The sequence below is a fragment of the Atta cephalotes genome (assembly GCF_000143395.1).
Source record: "Atta cephalotes unplaced genomic scaffold scaffold00025, whole genome shotgun sequence".
NCBI lineage: Eukaryota > Metazoa > Arthropoda > Insecta > Hymenoptera > Formicidae > Atta > Atta cephalotes.
The window spans coordinates 3,198,395-3,220,082 of record NW_012130089.1 but is presented as its reverse complement, the minus strand read 5'-3'; the positions used below and the strand labels follow the sequence as shown (position 1 = coordinate 3,220,082).

Here is a 21,688-nt window from a genome sequence, read left to right as displayed (position 1 = left end):
TCTCTCTCTCTCTCTCTCTCTCTCTCTCTCTCTCTCTCTCTCTCTCTTTCTCTCTCTCATTATTTAAAATATTGAAAGAGAGATGCTGATATTTTCACTTCTTTCTAACAAAGCACAAATGCTAAGATCAGAGAATGCGCTATATCTACCTATTACATCTATGATGAAACTAACTCATTTCATCGGACTTAATTTTCCACATAATTAGTGCAGGATCCTTTCCGAGCATGTCACGAACAGAATAAATGACGGTCGTTTAAAGTCCACGAGAAAATCGCGTTTAGGGTACAACCGGTGGAATCTACCAAGCGTGCTCACTTCGGTAACTTCGCATTAATATCACACACGCGATTCGCCGTGTGGTGCAAGTCGCATACTACCGGGCAGAAACCCGCGAGCTCTTCGGCTACCTGTCGCAAGTATTAAACCAGTTTCAAAAATATCACCGGCGATCTCGCGGCCAGGCGAAAAACAAATGTCATTGCGTCGCGACGTCCGGAATATTCATACACATGCACTCGCACGCGAGTGCTTGCCGCTTGGGATGTTCGCAAAAGCGAGTTTGGTTGTGTCGTGACGATGGAAATCCTTCGTTTTCTTTTCCCTTCTTTCTCACACTCAGAATCTCGCTCTTCCTTTCCGTCCCGTTTCCTCTGCCTTTCCCTGTCCTTCTTCGACGGACACGCAGAACAGGCTATGGATTATCCGGATCACGCAGGATATCCACAATGTAAGCGTATATAATTACGCAAAGGCCGCGAATTATAGGCGTATTAATTAAACGGCCCAAGGGCGTAATTGAGCGAGGCCTCGCTCGCGGAGAGGTGTCCGATGCCACTTCATTGATTATAACGTGCGTTAAATTTGCGCCGTTTCGCAAATTGCGCTTACTGCATCGCATCGGTCTGTTGTACGTTTCAAAATTCTTTCATCGACAATTTTTTTTCCACTTTATCGCGCTCCATAAAAATGCGACGATTCTTTTTTTTTATTTAAATCAGCTGAGAAATCGCGCAAAAAAATATTCTCAGAAACCAACGGATTTTAGAAAGGATTTTATTAATTAAGTTTACTTGAAGTATCTTATCTCGCATTGGACTAATGGAAGAAGTTAGGCCCTTATTGATTTTTGAATTGGACAACTGAAGATAAGAAAAAAAGGAGCAATTTAATTTATGTACATTATGTACATAAATCGTGTTGCTTCTTCTTTTCTTATCTTATAAGACTTATATGATCAGAATACAAATACATCTTTGCATATTGCATAAAATATAAGAAATTCGACCAATCAGAATTCTTCACTCAAAGATTCTGATTGATTGATTCTCTTATGCTTTATATATGAAGGTAGTTCAAAAAGTTGGCCTGATACAGAAATGACATCACAAATATCAGACAGACGCGTTTATTAGTTTTTTTTCTGTTATATACAGCAAGCAAATTTTTGTTCCGTCATGAACAATGCTCCCATTCATATTTCTTTAATTGCAGTCGCAAATTGCATGAATTGGGCTTCGAATTAGTTCCGCTTAAGATTGGCAAAGACACTAATGTTTTTCTTTAAAAGAATAAAATATTGTGTTTCTTTTGAACATGTTTTTAATGCTTCAAACATGTTTAAACAATATTATAATAAAACATATTTAAAATATTGTCTCTTTTCAAAAATCAAGAATGGCTCACAGAAAAAAGATCCGATTCAACTATTGAAATAATTGATAAAATTAACTTACTTTAGATTTAGATAAATTATACAGAATACAGTAAATAAGATAAATAATACAATATACGGTAAATAAAAAAGTTAGAATATCATCATTCGGATAAATGTATTGGATTTAAAGGGGGCTATGTTGAAAAATAAAAAAAATTTTGCCAAAAATCATGTATTTCCTTTATCAAGCCAGAAATTTTTCGAATTACCCTCTTATTATGCATCTTGCAAGAATCTGTGTTTTCACTGATAATGGAGCGAAACATCAGATATCATCACACATCGTTCGCACTGCGAAGCGTTGAAATAATATTTCCGCTAAAACGTTTCCAACCGATAAAGATCCGAATTTAATTCCCCGAGAAACTGGCTCTCACCGAGAAGTCGTTTTCCGAAGGTAGCAGCTTTATGATGAGAGAGATGATCATATTGCGATGTCCTGGAGTGTTCCTATTCGTTTTCTGTTCGCTGCGTGTGGGACAACTCGCCGCAACCTGTCGGGACAACAATCCGCTTCGCTCCGTTTGGCTCCTCCACGTATGGCATATGCGTACACCGGTTAAGCACGAGTAGCGATATACGCACACGCGAAACATTACTCGCACGTTTCCTTTTCTTCGTTTTCTACATAACTTTTCGCTTAATTTATCAACACCGTCGCTCGGTTGGGCATTCCCGCGGGAAATCTAATATCTCGCCTTAAGCGAAAAGACTCTTTGCGAGATCGTGGAAAAGCTTTTCCCGAGCTAATTGTAAGATACTCTGCGAGATCGATCGTGTTTTTTTCCGCGAATCAATCGTGAGCATAATTAAGAAGCCGATCGTTGCACTTATTCTACGCTGTTTCCTTTTTTCATCGTTTTTTAGATTTATCATCAAGCAATTATCGCCGAGTAATTAAACGTGCCTATATGTTTTTCAGTTGAATTATATTTGTATCGATTAAAAGAATTAATATATATGTTATGAATTAATATATTAATATATATGATATTGCTTTTACTAACGAGCTGCGCGGTAATTTTTTTTGTTCAAGGATGTTGGCAATTTTATGTTATACGCCAGAATATATAATGAATGTAAGAAGTATTCGTACAGGGAAAATTTTGATTTAAAAAATTTTATTTGTAGAAAATAAACATTAATTAGCAAATTATTAACAAGCACATTCCTGATAAAAATTAAAAAATTTTACAAAAATAATCTTATTTATGATTTTAGAAACTAAATTGTATCAATACTTTTTGTGAGTTCAAACAATATAATTTTTTCATTTTTGTTTATTATTATGATAAGATATTTTAATTATTATACATCTTTTTAGATAAAATATCATAGTTTTAAAAAATATACAATCTATATTTTCTTTGTTAATAAATTTCTAATTAATTTACTTTCTAAAAATAAGATTTTTTTTTTTAATAGCTCCGAATATTTTTTGTTATACTCATTTATATGCTAGAATAAAACAAATTTCTACGCTTGTGCATAATAAACAACTGTATAATATTTAAAATATGAATAATAATATGGCTTAGTACAATAAAATTAACAATAATAGTGTCAAGAAGAGCTACGAGCTGAAATGACTTTAATCTTCAAAAAATAATAAACAATTTAAACACTATAAACACTATAAACATATTACTTCATAAATAGATTATTAGATGTCTAACGAATGTGATATAATTTTTCCTATTCAAGAACGTCGACAATTGTATTTATGCCAGAATATATACATATAAGAATAAATTAATTTCCACGCTTGTACAATTACACATAATATTTATTACTTCATAAATAAATTATTAGATGCATTGAATATTATCGATTATTCAATTTCATAAATTTACATACCAATGTATTTATAAGAGATTAGACACACTTTAAATATACATTGCTAATATTCGAATAGTTTGCAAATTACTGCAGATTTTTAGACTTGTAAATTCATAAGTAGAAATTCTTGAGTATCTTGAACCTCATATACTCGCAAGTGGCCTATTTGTCATTGTAAAATCAACTTGACCATAATACGCTTCTCGCAGCATTCAGCAGAACTATTTAAATTGTGTACCATGATGGGCACATCGTTGCCTTGGTACTTATTTATTAGCTGTTATTTATGTACTGCGGATTTGAATACACACCATGCCTGGCTCTCCGCGGTCGGCTCGTAAAAATTCCGTTGCTCGAAAATGACTTTCTCCTCCGTGGCAAGACCGCGAAAAGAATCGAAAAAAAAAAGGAAGGAGTGAAGGAGTGAAAGAAGAGATGGGGGCAGGTAACAACGCAAGTTTCGAGAAACGGGTGGTAGGACAATCTACGTTTTCCCACCTGTCGATCAGTGTTGCACCGCGCACACTTTATCCGCGTGTTTACCAAGCAACCGGTAATTACGGCAAATCCTTCTCGTCCACGATATTTCAAGGAGATTAACTTTACATCTCTCCCGCAGTAACTTCTTTTCCGCTCAGAGAAGTACCGGTTTCTTCAAAATTGTATGATGGTATGGCACCGTTTATCGAGAGATAAAACCCGATATCTTCCGATGAACAGAAATCGTTGATACTGCCATGATATTGTTCTTTGTTTCTTTTATTCTCACAATTATTTTATTTTATTCTCACTGAAAGAAACAATTGGTTGCTGTAGCAAATTAGATGATAAAATATGACATAACATTAATTGGCAGCAGCAATTATTTAATTTTTGGTTGCGTTAACCTATTCGTAATATCAGTATAAAATTTCGCGATAGGCTAACACAACCAAAAATTAATTGCTGCAACCAATTAAAAATGCTATGCCATATTCAGCTAATCTTTTCTTTCAGTGTAGACACACGTACTTTTAGTGTGTGAATTTTTAAAGCGCTCTTATTTTTATTGATAAAAAAATCAAATCATGGTATGTCTTAATCAAGATTCGCGTAAAAAAAACAGAGTTCGCATTTATTAGAAGTTTTATTTTTATATCAAGAATATGAGGAGAGAGAGCCTCACTGGTCTGTGGCTTTACTTATCTGTGCTGTCATAAAACATGAGTATAGCATGGCGCACGCCATGCTTGTAATGGAGGCGTTACGAATATGACCGGAAGTGGAGGATTAATCCTCGCGTTTCTACGGTATAAAAACACGCATCGAACTGACTTACAGCTGCGCGAATAAATTCTAGATGAAAGAGCAACCAACAAAAAATAACAGCAATAACGGAAACAAGTAGCGGTAACTTTACAGATAGAGTAAAAAAAAAATAGAAAAAAGTTGTAGAAATAAAAGTAAATTTTACACATCAATCGCGAATTCCGTCTTGAAAGAAATTGGAAAGATGAAGATTCGAATTCTCTAAATCTGAATCAGTGGATAATCACTGATCCAGAGGCTTACTTGGGCACTGGATGAAATTCAATTCACTGAGTGAAAAAAAAAAGGAGTTTTAACATTATACCTATTAAAATAAGATATTTGCATTCCAGTTCCAATACCATATACATTAAATTTATACACTAAAATAAGATTAGCTGGATTAGGGGTTCTACATTTCATTGATTTTTTTTAGTTGAATTTCACTGATTTTTAGTGGCTGATGTCAGTGATTATCTACTGATTCAGCTTTATGCCTGTTTCTACTAATGTAATTTAACTTTAATCTTGATTCAACTAATTCTTCATCTTTTTCTAGAATTAGAAAAAATGTAGAATAAGTTGAACTGAAGTTAAAGTTAACCTACATTGGTAAAAAGGGGCATAAATTTAAATCAATGAATAATCATATAAATTCTACATTGATAGAAACGAATATTAGAAAGAAGTGTTTGATGAGAGAAAACTCGCGCGCGCGGGTGGATAACCGCTTTTGGACCACCGTGTAGTAGCCGAGTCGCGCAGGCGGGGGTCTTATAATATCGCGTCATACGAAACGATGAAATAGTGGCCGTAGCGAAGGAATGTTCCCTACCACTCGAGTCGTCGAGTTGAGTTGACTGGCGCGTTGCGTGGTTCGCCCGGCTCGACCGACTGCTTTCAACCGGTGTGTCTGTTCTCCGTTCCTCGCCAGTGTTTCTCTGTGCACGTACAGGGTGTTTGGCAATTGCCGGATACAACCGGAAAGGAATAACCGGGTTCCCCGTCACGAAGCTCCCGACTCGATCTCCCTTTTGATCTCTCTTCCTCCCCCTTGAGAGCAATCCTCTTCGTTTCTGTTTCTTTTTTTTTTCTTTTCCTTTTGAAGCCGACTGCACTTACGAATTGTTTCCGATCGCAGTTAACGCAAATCGACCGTGACGGGGAATCAAAACGTCTTTGAAAGGATTGTTACAAGAACGATTGAACCTCAAACATCTCGAAAAGCGCGTCGGTCGTTGGGGATTATACTCGTTTCTTAACCGAGAAGGTCCGCTCTTGAATCTACTTGTTATTTTATGCTTATTGACAGTTTATATTTGCGTGTTCGCCCACTCGGAACAGGGAGATCGTAGAATTCATATACTGACACGTATTATGACTACTTTTACGAGCGATATCAATGAGCGAGCATCGCGACGAACATTACGATACTGGGCAGCGATACCACCATTAAAGATAACGCATGTGTAAAGCATTAAGTCAGAACAGCAATATCCAAGCGAGAACTGTTAATAATCTTCTTCTTTCGTATCTAATATCATGTTGATTTATATATAGAATGCCACTAACTTTATTCAATTATATGAAGACTATGCATGTCTTTAATGAATGGATTGTAAATGAAACATAATGGAGAAATCATAAAAGGAGAAAAATTTCGATTTTTTTAACAAATTTTCTACCTTTTCTGAAAAGGAATGAAAGTATAAACGTTTGGTATAAGAGAGAATTAACTTTAAATTTCATGACAAAAATATAATTCTGAAAATGCTATGTAAATGAAGTATATTAAAAATTCCTTGAAACATTTTTCTCAATGTGTTAAAAGCACTAGACAATCTTCTAAATTTTGAAGTTAACAAAGGCCTACATGACATTAATATTTAAGTGGCTAGGCGGGATAGCCAGGTATTTTTTTTTAATCTTATTTTGAAAAAGAAAGTAGTTTATTATTTTTACTTGAAAAATAATAAACTTGTAGTTTATTAAAATAATAAACTTGTAGTTTATTATTTTTACATATCTCTACATTACATATCTTCATAAAGATATAATTATTGTAAATTTACTGTAACATAATTACATAATTATTAATAAAAAATCTAGCTATGAAATAAATTTTTTTAAGTGTTTTGAGTATCTCATGTACCAACTTACGACTAAGATATCTTTAGACCACCTACTGAAAAGTTAAATACATTTAGGAGGCGCGTTCGCTTCCTTCGCAATGACATTGAAGTACCGCGATTGCACGGTTACCGAGTCATCCGAGTAAATCGCGTAAAAGAGGAGAAGAGGAAAAAAAAAGAATACTTGCAGCGAAGAGAGACAGGAAATCGCCCATCGTGATTATCATTTCTATGATTTATCCTTCACTCGCGGATAAAGCTCCGAAAAGCATTCATGCACGCGTTTACACGCGTCCTCCTCAGTCGTCGTGAGGAAGAGACATGCTGAGGCGAAGCCGAGGCGACGGCCGGAGCCGTCTCGAGAGATTCAAAAGGTGCTCGACGGGGCCAGGCGTGGGCTACCCGTGATCATCATGACAAAAGCTCGGGGCAAACATCCGTTCAATTTATTAGCTTATAGGTAACGCCGTCTTCATACTACCTACTATACACCACCTACGATACCAGCCATGGACCGCCTATAATACCCACAACATTATGAGCATGCTCCCAAGCTAGCACGAGGCTCCCCCCCTTTTTTTCCTTTCTTGTAGCCCGCTGCACCCTCCCGAGGCGAACAATCCCATAGAGTCCCAGTTTTTACGGTCACGAAAGACCTGCGACTTTTCCAGACCCCAGGGGTAGGAAGACTGTCGCAGCCTGTTTATTCAAGGATTAACCCCCTAACAATTTAATGACAAGTTTGCAATAAATAGAGTTTGCAATAAAGAGAGAAAATAATTTTTTTCTTTTTTAAGAAAATAATCTTTTGTTGAAGTATTTATAATTTTAAAGTTGTGCGCGATTAAAAAGAAAGAATTCTGATGATTCTTATATAATTATTAATTGTTTGCATCATTATTAAAGTATACATTATTATGTGATTTGGAATTAATCGAAAATTTTAATAATTATACACGAAAAGAACGATTTGGTTAAAGTATTTAAAAATTTATTTACATACGGATCTGAAAATAATTTTGTTAATCATCGAAATAATTACACACAATATTGTAAAAAATTTTGATTTCGCAATCATTTTGAATATCCTACATAATTATTTTCAGATCTGTATCTAATTAAATTTTTAGTAAAATAGTATTTTTCTTGCATTAAAAAAAAGAATTTAGTTATAGCTATCAAATATTGAATGAAATAATTTCAATTACATTAATATAATCAAAAATAATTTTACTTTTCTAAATGTTCAGTGATTATTTACTGAATATTTGATTATATTATTATTATTATGATTGGTAATACTTATTAAATATTTAGAGAAGTAAAATTATTTTTGGTTATATTAATCAAACATTTGATTACAATTATTTCATTAAATATTTGGTAACTGCTATTCTTTTTTCAGTGTGTGGAATCAGAAATCAACTTGAGGATCTTTGAGATTTTAAGACAAGAGTTTAGGCGTAAAATCATAATCTCAGAAATATCTTATTATCTTGTTAAAATTATTTTTATCGAGCATTACAAGCATCATTGTTTTTAAGGGAACTCAATATGTCTTGGATTTAGCAATCTCTCGTTTCTTGTTGGTATCCGTGCGAGACACGTGAAAATACATGTTTCCAATTAAGGAATAAAAGAGATATTTCAGGCTGAGGATTAACTTTTATCGAACGTTTACAACAGGACGCCAGAAGAGATAGCGGAATATTAAGTTTCGCGCGGTTTATTGCCAATCTCGCGGTAAAGGCAGAAATCACGCCGTAAATTCGCGCATTTATTCTACGCGGTTTCGAATTCCCACGTTAATAAGAAGGAAAACGCATCGAAACAAAATATCAATGTATGTATCATTCATTCGCGAATTAAACAACACTGCTAGCTTTGAAATTCGTCCAAGTGTTTATTTTACACATTCGATCGTGCCCCTAATATAATGCGAGTATGGCTTCTACATGGAAAATGTAGAAACGTAACAAAATTCTTTGACGCAGGTGTTTCGTATTTTATGTGCGCAACTAAAGATTTATCATCGCTAATTTGTATGGTGGAGGTTGATAAGAACGGATATAAAGAGAAACTCTCTACGTTATTGTTCAATTTAATGAAAAATTCAATTTCACTTATTTGAGCTTCAATTACATTTTGTCCCTCCTATCCCATGAGAAATAAAAGAGTATCGCCCAATTATAATCAAATTATGATTATGCGCGTTTCTTTCAATAAAAAAATTTATTTATTGTATATCGCTCAATACAGTAACCAAATATTTTGTCACGAGTGCCAAAAATCTTCAGAAAATGTCGAGGTTACAGTTATAAATGATTAAAGTTAATTAAAATTCAGGCAATCATGTTTGTTTTTTCAATCGTTATCAAAGAATTTATTGATGTTACTTCATTGTTATCCTTTTTTAAAATGTTTACATCTCGAGAATAATGAAGAATTATGTGATTTTAATTATGAAGAAAAGATAACATTTATTTTTATGATATTTTTTGTTGTGATTTCATTTGATTTTTTAAATTTATTTTAAAATTATAATTTATTTAATTCCCTTAGATTTATATTGAATAAAAATTTATAAATAAAAATAAATTAATTCCCTTAAAAAGATTTTCGACCAAAACAGAAAAAGATAAATGTGATTCTTCACGTGAAAGAAAAAACATTTTTTAACTAATAACATTTTTTACTTTATTGAAATAATTTGCAGCTCAAATCTAGCTGATCTGTCGTGTCGCATTAAAATTTTGGTAGCCCAATATTATTGCAATTAATAAAAGTTCATTTGTTATATAATTTCCTTTTTATCATATCATAATTACTTAATTCTTTTTACATAAATATTTTTAACTACTTTTAAGATATCAACGAAAGCAGTCTATTTGTTGATTGCATTTTAAGTTGTTACATAAATTATATATTGATTCAATTCTACTTACCATAATTATTTTTAATATAAATAATTTTATGAAGGAAATTAGTACATTTGCTTGTATCAATTGCATTTTAGTTTATTCCACAAATTATGTACTGATTCATTTTTTATATAAATACTTTTAAGATGTAATAGAACTTGCATTGTGTGCAAAATATTTTCAATTGATATGATTAAAACTACTTGTCTTCTAAGATTAGGTAATTAACAACATTTCCTGTTGTAATTCCCGATTTCTGTTGCCGAGCGCTATTCCACCTCTTTTCCATGAACTTCCAACTTTTCATTATCGCACGGCAACTTCGCGCTTGCCACTTTATCAAGAAAGGAGACGATGTTTTATTGCCGACAGACTCGCGCAGTCTGAAATTTTCTTCTCAATATCAGCTTTATCGGCTCAGCGCGACTTTGCACGTAAATGCTTGAAATTATAGTCGATCAACCGATTTCGCTTCGAAATTTTCATTAATTCTCACCGTAAATGCTCGCCTGTCTTTTTCTTCATGGTTTACGTGTTGCTACAAAATTCATCAAATTTTCCTCTCGAGTCATTTTCCGATTATCATATACATAATTTTAAATAAACTTTATTCACACCTTCGTTCTGAAATATGTTTCCACGGATGGCGAGAAATTGGCTCATCGATCGACTAACGACGACGGCGACAATGGCGAGGATAGAATATTATTCGTGGGCAATATCGACGCCCACGATTAACGATCTGTACCGATAACCCATGAGCCCACGCTTCCATCCTGAGGGTATTGTCCCAGCTCATTCGTTTTACGAGGCCATTTTCGGCGCGCGCGGTCACTTGAGGACTCGTCAATGATCACGCGAGAAAAGGCTGAGGGAATTGATATGAAGGTATGAAAAACGGCACTGCGAGCATCGCCAACGTTACTATGTTAACAAATTCACAGGTCACTTTTGCAGTCGTCGGATTTACGAAGACGACGATTCTTCATGATGTCAACGTCCGCGAGAACGTCTAAATAGATTTTTATTTTAACAATAGCCTAATTTAACACACGCAAGTGAAAAATGCCGTATTCGAGGCGGTTCTTTTTGTCTAATATTTTTTACGAATTTATACAATAATATATGTAATTAATTTCATTGATCTATTTTCATTTAATGTAGTCTAAAACTTGACAAATTTAACCCTCCAAAACTGATACCAAAAATCTGCAACACAATTACTGATGCTGGGTCTGTAAGTTTATGTTAATCAAGAGATACTAATTTATGTTAGTCAACAGATATTAATTTCAAGGAAACAAAATGATACAACTTATATAAAAAAAGAATGAATATTAAGTGTTTTAATAAGAATAATCCGAATTTGCAGATGTAACATCAAAAAAATTAAATTATTTGACATTTTTTACAAAAAGATTTATAATTGGATCCACCCTAGATATCTACTGGTCAATTTATTACTGAAAAGTAGGTGGTAACGTGATACAATTTTAAACATAGTATAATTCTGAGAACGATATATCTAAATTTAAATTCACTTTTCAAAGTTCAAGACTTCTTCCTAATTGTTTAATACCCTTTAGTATCCTCCACACAATGAGATCAAGGTTATCAAACTTAAATTTTGAAATTGGATCGATATCTTATTTCGTTCAAAATGGTATCATATTCGAAACATGCTATCCTAATTGATTACTTATTTGTACTAAAAGTATTAAACAACAATACTTTTTTACTACTTAAAATAAATAATTAATTATTGTATTTCGATGTTAAATTGATTAATATTAGATTTCTATAAAGGCAGTAGACCGTCAGTTTCGAAAGGTTAAAATTGAACATTAAAAAAAATATATAATCTCAAAAAAAATATAATCTCAAAATTTTCTCTGAGAATTAAATCCTTCTAAATTAAGTCTTTTACATTTTTTAAAAAGCTTAAGCCAAGGCATTTTTCTTTAAAATCTAAATATAATCATCGTCGGTGTTATATTCATGAATTATATATCTTCGGGGCGTAATCGAACGCGACGGGAAGAGGGTTCCCCGCGCCACGTAATAGCGGTAGCATGTCCAATGGTTCCGACATTTCGCGTCCGGCGGCCATTGTGCGCTAAACTCCGAAATAAAGGGGAGATATGCCGCGGCCCAGAAATTACGCATCCGCTGAAAGGCAGACGCAAATTACAGAACGGGATAATGGCCGGGGTGCATGAAGCGCCTTATCGCCTACAATTTCTGCGCGCGGGCCGCCGCAGGAGGAAAATCTTGCGCGCGAAATTATTCTACGTAGATTATATATATGGAGATCGGTAGTTGATCTTACACGCTTCATTGGTGACGCATAAATGTTTAACCGTTTGACGCTGAACTGTGGATTACATTGAGTGTGATAGATCTTTCAAAAAATCATCAATATTTGAATTGCAAAAATTTCTTATTACAAGTAGCCGTAAAATGAGTAAATAATTATTTGCACTATGAATATGAGTAATCAGAAATTATAGAGAAAAGTATTTAATATGTATGACTATAATTACATGATAAAATAATCAGAAATTTCAATTATTACTCTGTACTCTTTAAATCTGACTCAATGGATAATCACTAATTATTCAATGGCATACTTTGCACTGATCATCAGTGAAGTTCAACTAAAAAAAAAGAATATTTGAGCATTATATAACTGAAATATATTTGCACGTTAATTTAAATCTTCCATATTGAATTTAAGCACTAAAACAAGCTTAATTAGATCACATAATAAAGATTAGCTAAGTTAGGGATCTCACATTTAATTCACTGATTACAGTGACTTGGCACTGATATCAGTGATTATCCACTGATTTAGATTTTGAGAGTAATAATAAAATAAATGAGAGTAATAATATACAGTTAGCATCGAAAAATAATAGTCGCTTTAGCAAAAGAAATCTGCATCAATGTGCTGAAATAAATAAAAAAAATTTCAATATTTTTTTTAATTTTAATTCAATTTTAGAATTTTAAAGATATGTCAACTAAAAAGAAGCTATCGTTAAAACTCGATGACATCCGAATTGATTATGGATAGATTTAAGTGGTCCTCTTACCTGACCGTGCTTATCCATGTCGTTATTTGTCAGCTTGACTTTCTCGAAGGAGACGACCTGTTTCCGCAGTTGCTCACCGGTGAAGGGTGAGTCGGGATGAACGTAAAGTCTCACGGGCGCCGGCGGATCCGCTTTACCAGCCTCGAGCCAACAACTTCGATGATAGGCGTATCGATACCTCTTGTTGTCGACCGGCACGATGTCCATTAACACTGCATAACGGCCCTCGGATTTGAGCCCGGTAAAAGATACCCGACACGTTGGAAACATCCGTCTGCGAAACAATGCAGAAAACAATGTAATAACAAATCATAATCACGATAAATTATTCGAGTTAAATATGTGAGAACACTATTTATATAAGCAAATTATATTTCACAAAATATACTTACTCGCATAAAAAACGAGTCAGTGCAACGTTACAGTGACCTATTTTTTGCGGATATCTGTACTTAGAATCTTATTTTTTTTAATTACATTTAATTAATTAATTGCGCAAAACGATGTTAAATCGTTTTAAAACAATATAAAAAACTTAATTTAAACTTAGGTAATTAAAGATGTAATTACATACGTACATTTGTGAAATGTGATAAATTCTAAACTTTAAAACGACAAACAAAAACGAGTCTTGATCTTTATCGTTTGATATCTGGTACATAACCTAGTAATCACAAAATGACGTAGCAAAATCAAGGTAAAACCTTTGCACTTCGTGACTGCTTTCACGATCGTTGTAGTTTCGCAACGGTAGAAGTTATTAATTATAGAACACTGCCTGCAACAAGTTTTCTTCAGCGTAAACGTTTCACCGCGCGTGCAGTATAACTTTCTCAACAGTTAAAATGCTTTTCTAAGTTTTATAATCTTGCTCCCTTTTCTAAGCGTAATCCTAAGAGATTATTCGTCATAAAACTAATAAAATGTCAAATCTATTTGTATTCGTCATTATTATCAATTTCTTTATATTTTTCTTAATATATTTCACTCAGTCGAATTTAACTGTAGGTAGTTCGATCAAAGGAAACATTCGTCTCGGCACCTCGAGTTTCGTCACAAAAGCCGAACTCCAGCCTTGAATCGGTCGCGTCTGCAAACGACCTTTCAACACTTCAAGAGACGTCAGAGCGCACGCGCCATCGTCGACGATGCAAAGACGCGCTGAAAATTTCCCGCTGGCATAGCAGGGAAAATTATAGCCTGACCTTCATCCTCCTGTTCCCAACCGAAATCTTTCATCCTGCCCACAATGTACGTTCTCGCTGCGATCGCACGCAATGGATCGCGTCCTGTGATTTACGCGCCTTGTGGAAGAACGCCAAACATTTTTCCGCGATCAGATGATGAGATACATTAATAGCGATTTTTTCACAGTGAAAAACTGGCTTCCAGTTAGTTTATCACTAAAATGTCGAGCTTGGGGCGGACGTGATAGGGAGATAAAAAAATTCGTTTATTCCGAAACGCAATCACACCATTTCGTTTTATATAATTTATAATTGCAAACTATGTAAGCTGTAATATGTATATTCAATGCATATTATTTTATTTAAGAACTTATTACATGGAAGAGAGATTTTGCTAAAATATTTAGAAATTTAGTTAGATACAGATTTGAAAATAATTTTGTTAAACTATTGTGAGACTATTAAAATAATTATGTAAACTCTCAAGTGCAAGTGAGCAATGCTGCAAATATTAGCAACTAGCTTGAGCGTCTTACATAACTATTTTGATGATCTAATAAAATTATCTTTTAAATTATTAATATTATTTTAAAACAATACAAAGATATGAAAAGCACTCTTATGCTTTTCTTTATATTGTTTTAAAAACTAAAAGTCCTGTAAAGTTTCTTGTTATTTGATTTTTATTATTATTTTATTATATATTAAGAAATTACAGAGCATACTCAATAAAATATCTATATCTAATTAAATTTTTAGATGCATTGAAAAAATACTAAATTTTAATAAATATTCGTTTGGATAGTTTTATAAATAAATATTTACTAAATATAAACTAATGTAAAATGTAATGTATATTTATTTGATACCAAAAATTAATTTGATTCAACTATTGTTTTTTTTTTATTGAGTAAATATTTATTTACTATAAGTAAATGTTTACTTATTATTATTCAAAGAAATATGTATTAATAAATTTTGTTCAGTGTACTTTAGTAAAACCGTCCTTTCCATGTTACATATAATTCTTGATAACTGTTACGCTATTACAGTTCTGATCTAATTATTATTGCGCTAGACGCAAGCTTGATCGAATCATCAGAGAAGATTGAAGATGACGGATCCGCCTCGACATGCCTGTCGAGGTAGGCCAATGGTATGTCCAGGACCGTGCAATCCACTAAAGGCTCATCATCACCATCATCACTGTCGTCATCATCGTCAGAAACCCGATATGAAGGAAATCACGCCAGGGAAAGACGTACTCTTGCCGGATGAGTTTTCTCAAGTAACGCTGCTAAGTTCTTTAAAAACAGACGTTTCTGTCACATCTGTACCTTCGAAGGGTGCTATGTCGATCTCCGCAACCTCATCCTCCACCAAAATTGCTGTGATCAGAATTCCGAAAACTCAGCCCAAAACTGACGTTCCTGCGATTATACAACAAATTCTGTCGCCGGATAGACTGCAAATGCTCGGAGAACCGTCGAAACCGAGAATCGAGAAGATGAGTGAGTTGACGCCTTTGAGAAAAATTGAAATGCCGATCGCAACGAGAATGATAATCTATCCGAAGGAAACAGCTGCAAGAGTAACACCATATCAGACACCAAGAAACAAAGTAATACGCGCGCTTATGATGAAACTGAACAGACTGCCGCTGAAGATAACGCCTCTTTTACTGTGTTTGACAATCCTGATAATCTATGTGGGAATTCATGTATTATTGGCTATAATGGTACGAACATCTGCGTACCAGTTCTTCATGTCCAGTCAGATCTGCGGGGTCTTCGCGTTTCTTATGTGGCGACTGACCGGCACGATACTAATCTGAACCACGCGAATAGATAATGCATCGAGATAATGCTGCCAGACAAACATCGAAATTGATTGACGTGTCTTATACTAATTTATCATAATTACATACACACATAAAATAGTTACGTAAGCTCTTCCGTTAAAGCATGGATTAATTAATTGATGTTCAGTGGTAAATTGATGAGTCCTATGAGTCTAGGAAACGTCACATATGAACATTAGAATTCTAAGGAGATTATATTTGGATTTCCAAAGTCGATGAGGATTAATTGATCAATATTAAGTATTGGAGAACGTTATGATTAATGATGTTACTGAAATAACCACTATTTTTTAATAATTTGTCATAATTCTCTAGTATATATAGCTAGAAAAACATTCGATAATATTGGAATATATAAAAATATATTCTCGAATGTATGCGTATATATTTTCGAGTCAGACATCTCTCACATCGTTCGATTATAAAAAAAAGATATGTTTCCATTAAGATTTTATATGCATCGCATGTAAAATCATCGATAAAACTGCAGTCACATTTATTGATTATTTTCAACAAAATCGTTATTTTCATGTGGAATAACTTAAAAACAGCGCTTTCGTTCTCCCTGAATCCTTGTTCATAGAAAGAACAGTTTTCCAAAAATACCTAAAAATTTAGCTAAAAATATAGAAAATAATTCGAAAATAATCCTAAAAATAATTTTGTTGAACTATCCACCATGAAATTGTCATTATATAGGACAGTCAAATTGTTTGCTAGAATGTCAAAATTTTTTGCAGCCCGCTTGAGTTTCCTTATACATAATTATTTTAATGGTCCAACAAAATTATTTTCAAATCTGTATCTAGCTAAGTTTTTAGACATTTCAGTAAAATTGCTCTCCCTCTGCACAATTTTACCCCTGCACAAGAACAACGATTTTAGTCTACATAAAGTATCTAAAAATTATTAGGTAGTACAAATCTAAAAATAATTTTGGATTATCAAAATTATTACATAGAACGCTGAAGCATAAATAAGTAATACTACAAAAAGATTTTCATTCTAGCAATCAGTTGAGCATCCTGTATAATTATTTTGATGATCTAAAATAAAATAATTTTCAAATCTGTATCTGGCTAAATTTTTAGATATTTTGGCAGAACCATGCTTTCCGCGTGCCAGCTTCTTCGAAAGATAACAAGACCGCAAGCGTAATTGTTGCGGTTTTCTAGATCTATTTATTCGATGACAGGCCTTCTCCTTTTAGTTCAGTGAGAGGGCCTGAGGCCATAGGCCTCGTTCATGACGAAGCTGGACGAAACGAGATTGGGATCCTTAAGCGAAACGCAGATAAGAAAGGCTCGGTTGCATCACGCGAATGCTTTGCCACTGTCTATTCGTAGTCCCATACCTTGGAGAATGGTCCCCTGCGACGCGAACCTCACCGCCTCGGGAAGTGGTTTTGCGGTTTTCGAGCTTCTCGAAAATGATCCTCCCTATTCCGCAGCACGTACGCGTTCGGTTAGATTCGTGTGGTTTTTAACAAGCATATTGTCCAATCGCGTTGAATAGTATCGTCGTTACGTCGCCTGGAGATCCGACACACCTTAACGACACGATTGTCGGCCCTCAGGCGAGGAATTAGCCGAGCGGTGCATTCGAAATGCGCACACATCGCCTGCGCGCGAGAAACAAGCTCTTTATTCGCGGAGCCGACGACGGAGTCTGCGAGACTTCGCACCTCATTTCTCCACGTTTGTAATTCAATTCCGAGCGTGTCATACCTGAGATTCGCTTCTCGATTTCACGGCGACGACGTGACATTCGATACATAAAATTCAAAATAACTGTGATTGACAACGTCGTCGTGAAACTGCTATAAGGTAGAACTTTAGGGAACTGCATGTAGCTCCTCCTGAACGAAGAAGAATTTTAGGGATAACAAAAAAAATCCGAAAATTTTTTAATTCAATACAATGATATCAATCGCACGATAATATTATCTAGTCAGTAATTACAGAAGTGACTGGATTCCTATTAAACTTAAAAATTCTTAAATAATTTATTTTTAATGCAAGTGCGGGCTGTATTAATCCTTAATGTTAATTCTTAGTTTACAAGAGAAGTGCCTTTTTCTTTAAAATACTTGAGCACTTGGTGCTTAAATGGTACTCTTTTTCCTTTTTTTTTTTACACAACTTTATAAAGAACTATTTTCTAAAGATGTTACTGTATATATGTAAGAATCACTTAATAATTTTTGCACATTTATAAAAGTGATGATTAATACGGATACGACGACAATGTGTGTAACAAAGAACCAGAAAATCATATGTATTAAGGGTGAATTTCCGCATACAGGATTTTTGTTGTTTACTTAAAGGCAGATGCTAAACACTCGTATATCCCCAGATTGTATACAGTTTTGCATATATTTTTAAATGAGCAGTGAACATTTGTGGCCACGCACGTTGCTGTAATGTGGGTATTAATCCCATCAAAAAACAACGCGGTTGTGCGTACTATCGTAATTACCCCGAGTTGACACTTTATAAAATCATCAGGGTCGTTTACACCTCCTTCAGCCCTCCACCCTGAGGCAGCTGCAGCTAACTCGCTTATCGCCTGAAGCCGGCCTTGACGTGGACGACGTTTCCTCCGAGTGCTCGACTTTCACCTGCTGCACGCACGCGTTATGCCAAGAATAAATTTCGCAATCATGCGTATATGCAAGAACACCCATTCTCACCGGTATTTCTGTTGGTATACGATCGTCGCATTTCGTAAACTTTAACCGACGCGATAAATCACCCGGAAAATTGCCATTAGAGGGAAGACCGATCACCCTGCTGGATAAGTGCGCCGACTATTTAAGTATCGATGGCGAACCAATCGACGATTCCTCCCTCGAAATCTGTCACCCTTAGTGATTCCTATCGTGTATTACATTTGTATCCCATGAATCCTGTGCCTTAGTGACTCATGTTTTTACGAAGATCGCGACGAACGAGTCAATTCCTACGGCGCGTGTCACTTTCGGATGCGGAGCATCTCCCTATCGAAACGATCATATCGCTATCGAAATTACCGCAAACCGTGTCGGAGTGGCAGCTCCATTTTGCTTTAAATATATTTTCGAAACAACGGCTTTGTAAAATACGATTTAAAAAAATTTTGTTTAAAAATAATATTCAAAAACACATAATCATGAAAATGGATATAATATTAAATATCTTGTGATACAAAATTTATTTAGCATTGCGTATGAAATCAAATTTGTACGTTTCAATTTATTCATTTTACAATTAATCAGCTCCAATTTTTATTAAGACTCCTGTACACTCACTATCATTTAGATTGTTGGAAGAAAATATGCAATAAAAATTCTTATGTTACGTTCAAATAGAAATGTTACATTCAAATAGAAATATTTTTCAATAAAATAACATTTGCAATCAATAGAATAGACTAATAAATATTCCAAAAACTATATTTATGTTTGAAGAGAAATTAAATAAATCATATTTATTTCTAAATATTAATTTGACAATGGCTGTGAACATAGCTTATTTATTTCGTTTTTGGTTATGCATGATTCATTTCCAGAGATATAGTTATTTAAAAAGGAATTTTTAATATATTTGATAAGTTGATTCTACCGTTCGTAAGTGTTATTTTATTAAATTATTTCTATATTAATATAAATGTTTTACAAAAATTTTTATCGTGTATTTTCTCGCTTCTCACACTTTGGAATAGTTAGCAGAAGTCTTAAAAATTAAATAGTTTATGAGATAAATTTATTTAGCATTGTATATGAAATGGAGATTTTATGTGTTCTCATTCATTCCTTTTAAAAATTAATCTATTTCAATTTCTATTCCAACTTCTTAACTTCAATATATATTAAATAGCTTTGTAATTGACTCGCGATGTCCATTTTAGTAAATGCGCGTTCGTTCCTCTACATTAATTTTTTCGGCAATTAATTACATCACCATTGTATATGGCCTCGGATATTAAGATCGTAATAATAGCAGCAATTAAAATGAAACCTTCGCTCGCCACATGGCCCCTTCTTATTACTTCTCGAGAAGAATTATCGCGGCTTAACCGATCCAAGTATTTTCCTGCATTACTTTTCTCGATCGCGATAACAGACGTCGTAATTTTACCTGCAGATAATTTATTTCTTATTCCTACGTCAACGTATTCACCTCTAATTCATTGAGTCTTGTGTCCCACATTACAACACATTTCCCCGTCAAATTAGGTGGAAATAAACAAACCTTCGATGGCTCATGGCTAACGAAGCCATAATCGCAAAAACACCTCAATCCCTTGAACGAACCCCTTTGAACCATTCGTATATCTTTCCCTGCTCCGCCAAGGGAAATGGGATACAAGAGGGCCACTGACTGCCCGCCGAGGAAAAGACCCGTCGTGCCGGTGAAGTTAATACAAATGGATCACGGAAGCGCGCTGGATATACATCGCGATTCGACCTGAGTCAAACCTAAAATGTGTTTACCGAGCTAACGACTCCGTATGCCAGGTGGGATCGCTGCCTATTGTAATTATACCGCGGCTGTCGCGCGTTTCACGTTCTGATGATCGTGACACTGCGCCGCTCGGCAGGATATTCTTCTTCCTATATGGAAAAAAGACAGCGAAGCGAAAGCGACTACTCGCTTCGAGACGATACGCTGGAGATTACACCATTCAATATAAAAATTGAAACATGTTCTTCTCCAAATGAAAGAAGTAGAATTAGTCAAGAATATTAATATTAAATATAGATTTTTTTTATGTATCGTGGATACGTAAATTAATCGCGTAAGACGATTTCTAACTCGTTCTCATATTTATTATTGTTAATATTGTATTTTTTCTTAGAACGTTCGATAATATTGAACACTTTAATGATACAGAAGAAACGGTTTTGTTGAAGTATCTAAAAATTTAGCTGAATACAAAAAAATACTAAAAATAATTTTATTACTCACTCAATTATAAATCTCTTTGTCAAAAATGTCAAACGATTCAATTTTCTTTGTTACATCTGCAAGTTTGGATTATTCTTAATAAATATATCTTAAATACATCTAAAATATATTTATAAGTGTTCATTTTTTTTTAAACGAAAAAACGATTTTGCTAAAGAATCTAAAAATTTATCTAAATACAGATCTGAAAATAATTTTGTTGAACCATCAAAATAATAATTGGAATGATAATACAAAATTTTAATGATAATACAAAATATGTTTTAATATTTTAACAATTAGTTTCAACGTCTATATAATTACTTTAATATCTACAAAATTATTTTATCTCTAAATTTTTAGATACTTCTCACTAAAATTGTTTTCTTTTTTTATCTAATAATGATAATTCGCAAAGATGATTCTGCATTTATTAATTAAATTGTAGCAAACTATATCAAACACGCGAGTATTTGATTATGCTTGGTATATGCTTTGATATATTTGGTGCGAGACGCAGTATCTATTCTTAATCCATTGCAAGTTCTCTCAAGGATGTTATCTCTCGTATTCGTTACGTGCATTAGTGTATTTAGTCCACTCGGAGGCCTTCTAAGGCTGTTATCCCGCGTATTTATTATGTGCACTTCGTGTAACCGCGCGAAAACGGGGTCTAAAATGAAGAGATGTCTATCTACCCTCCCCTCCCCCCCCTCTCTCT

The 21,688-nt window shown here is 34.0% G+C and overlaps 1 protein-coding gene across 1 annotated transcript in view; it reads right to left on the bottom strand.

The window, feature by feature from the left end:
- LOC105620316 (T-box transcription factor TBX20-like) overlaps nt 1-21,688 on the bottom strand; it is a 76,495-nt gene that overhangs the window by 35,061 nt on the left and 19,746 nt on the right. Inside the window, exon 3 of the mRNA XM_012201818.1 lies at nt 12,992-13,265. Coding sequence (XP_012057208.1) covers nt 12,992-13,265 — 274 coding nt within the window. The remainder of the gene's footprint in view (nt 1-12,991; nt 13,266-21,688) is intronic.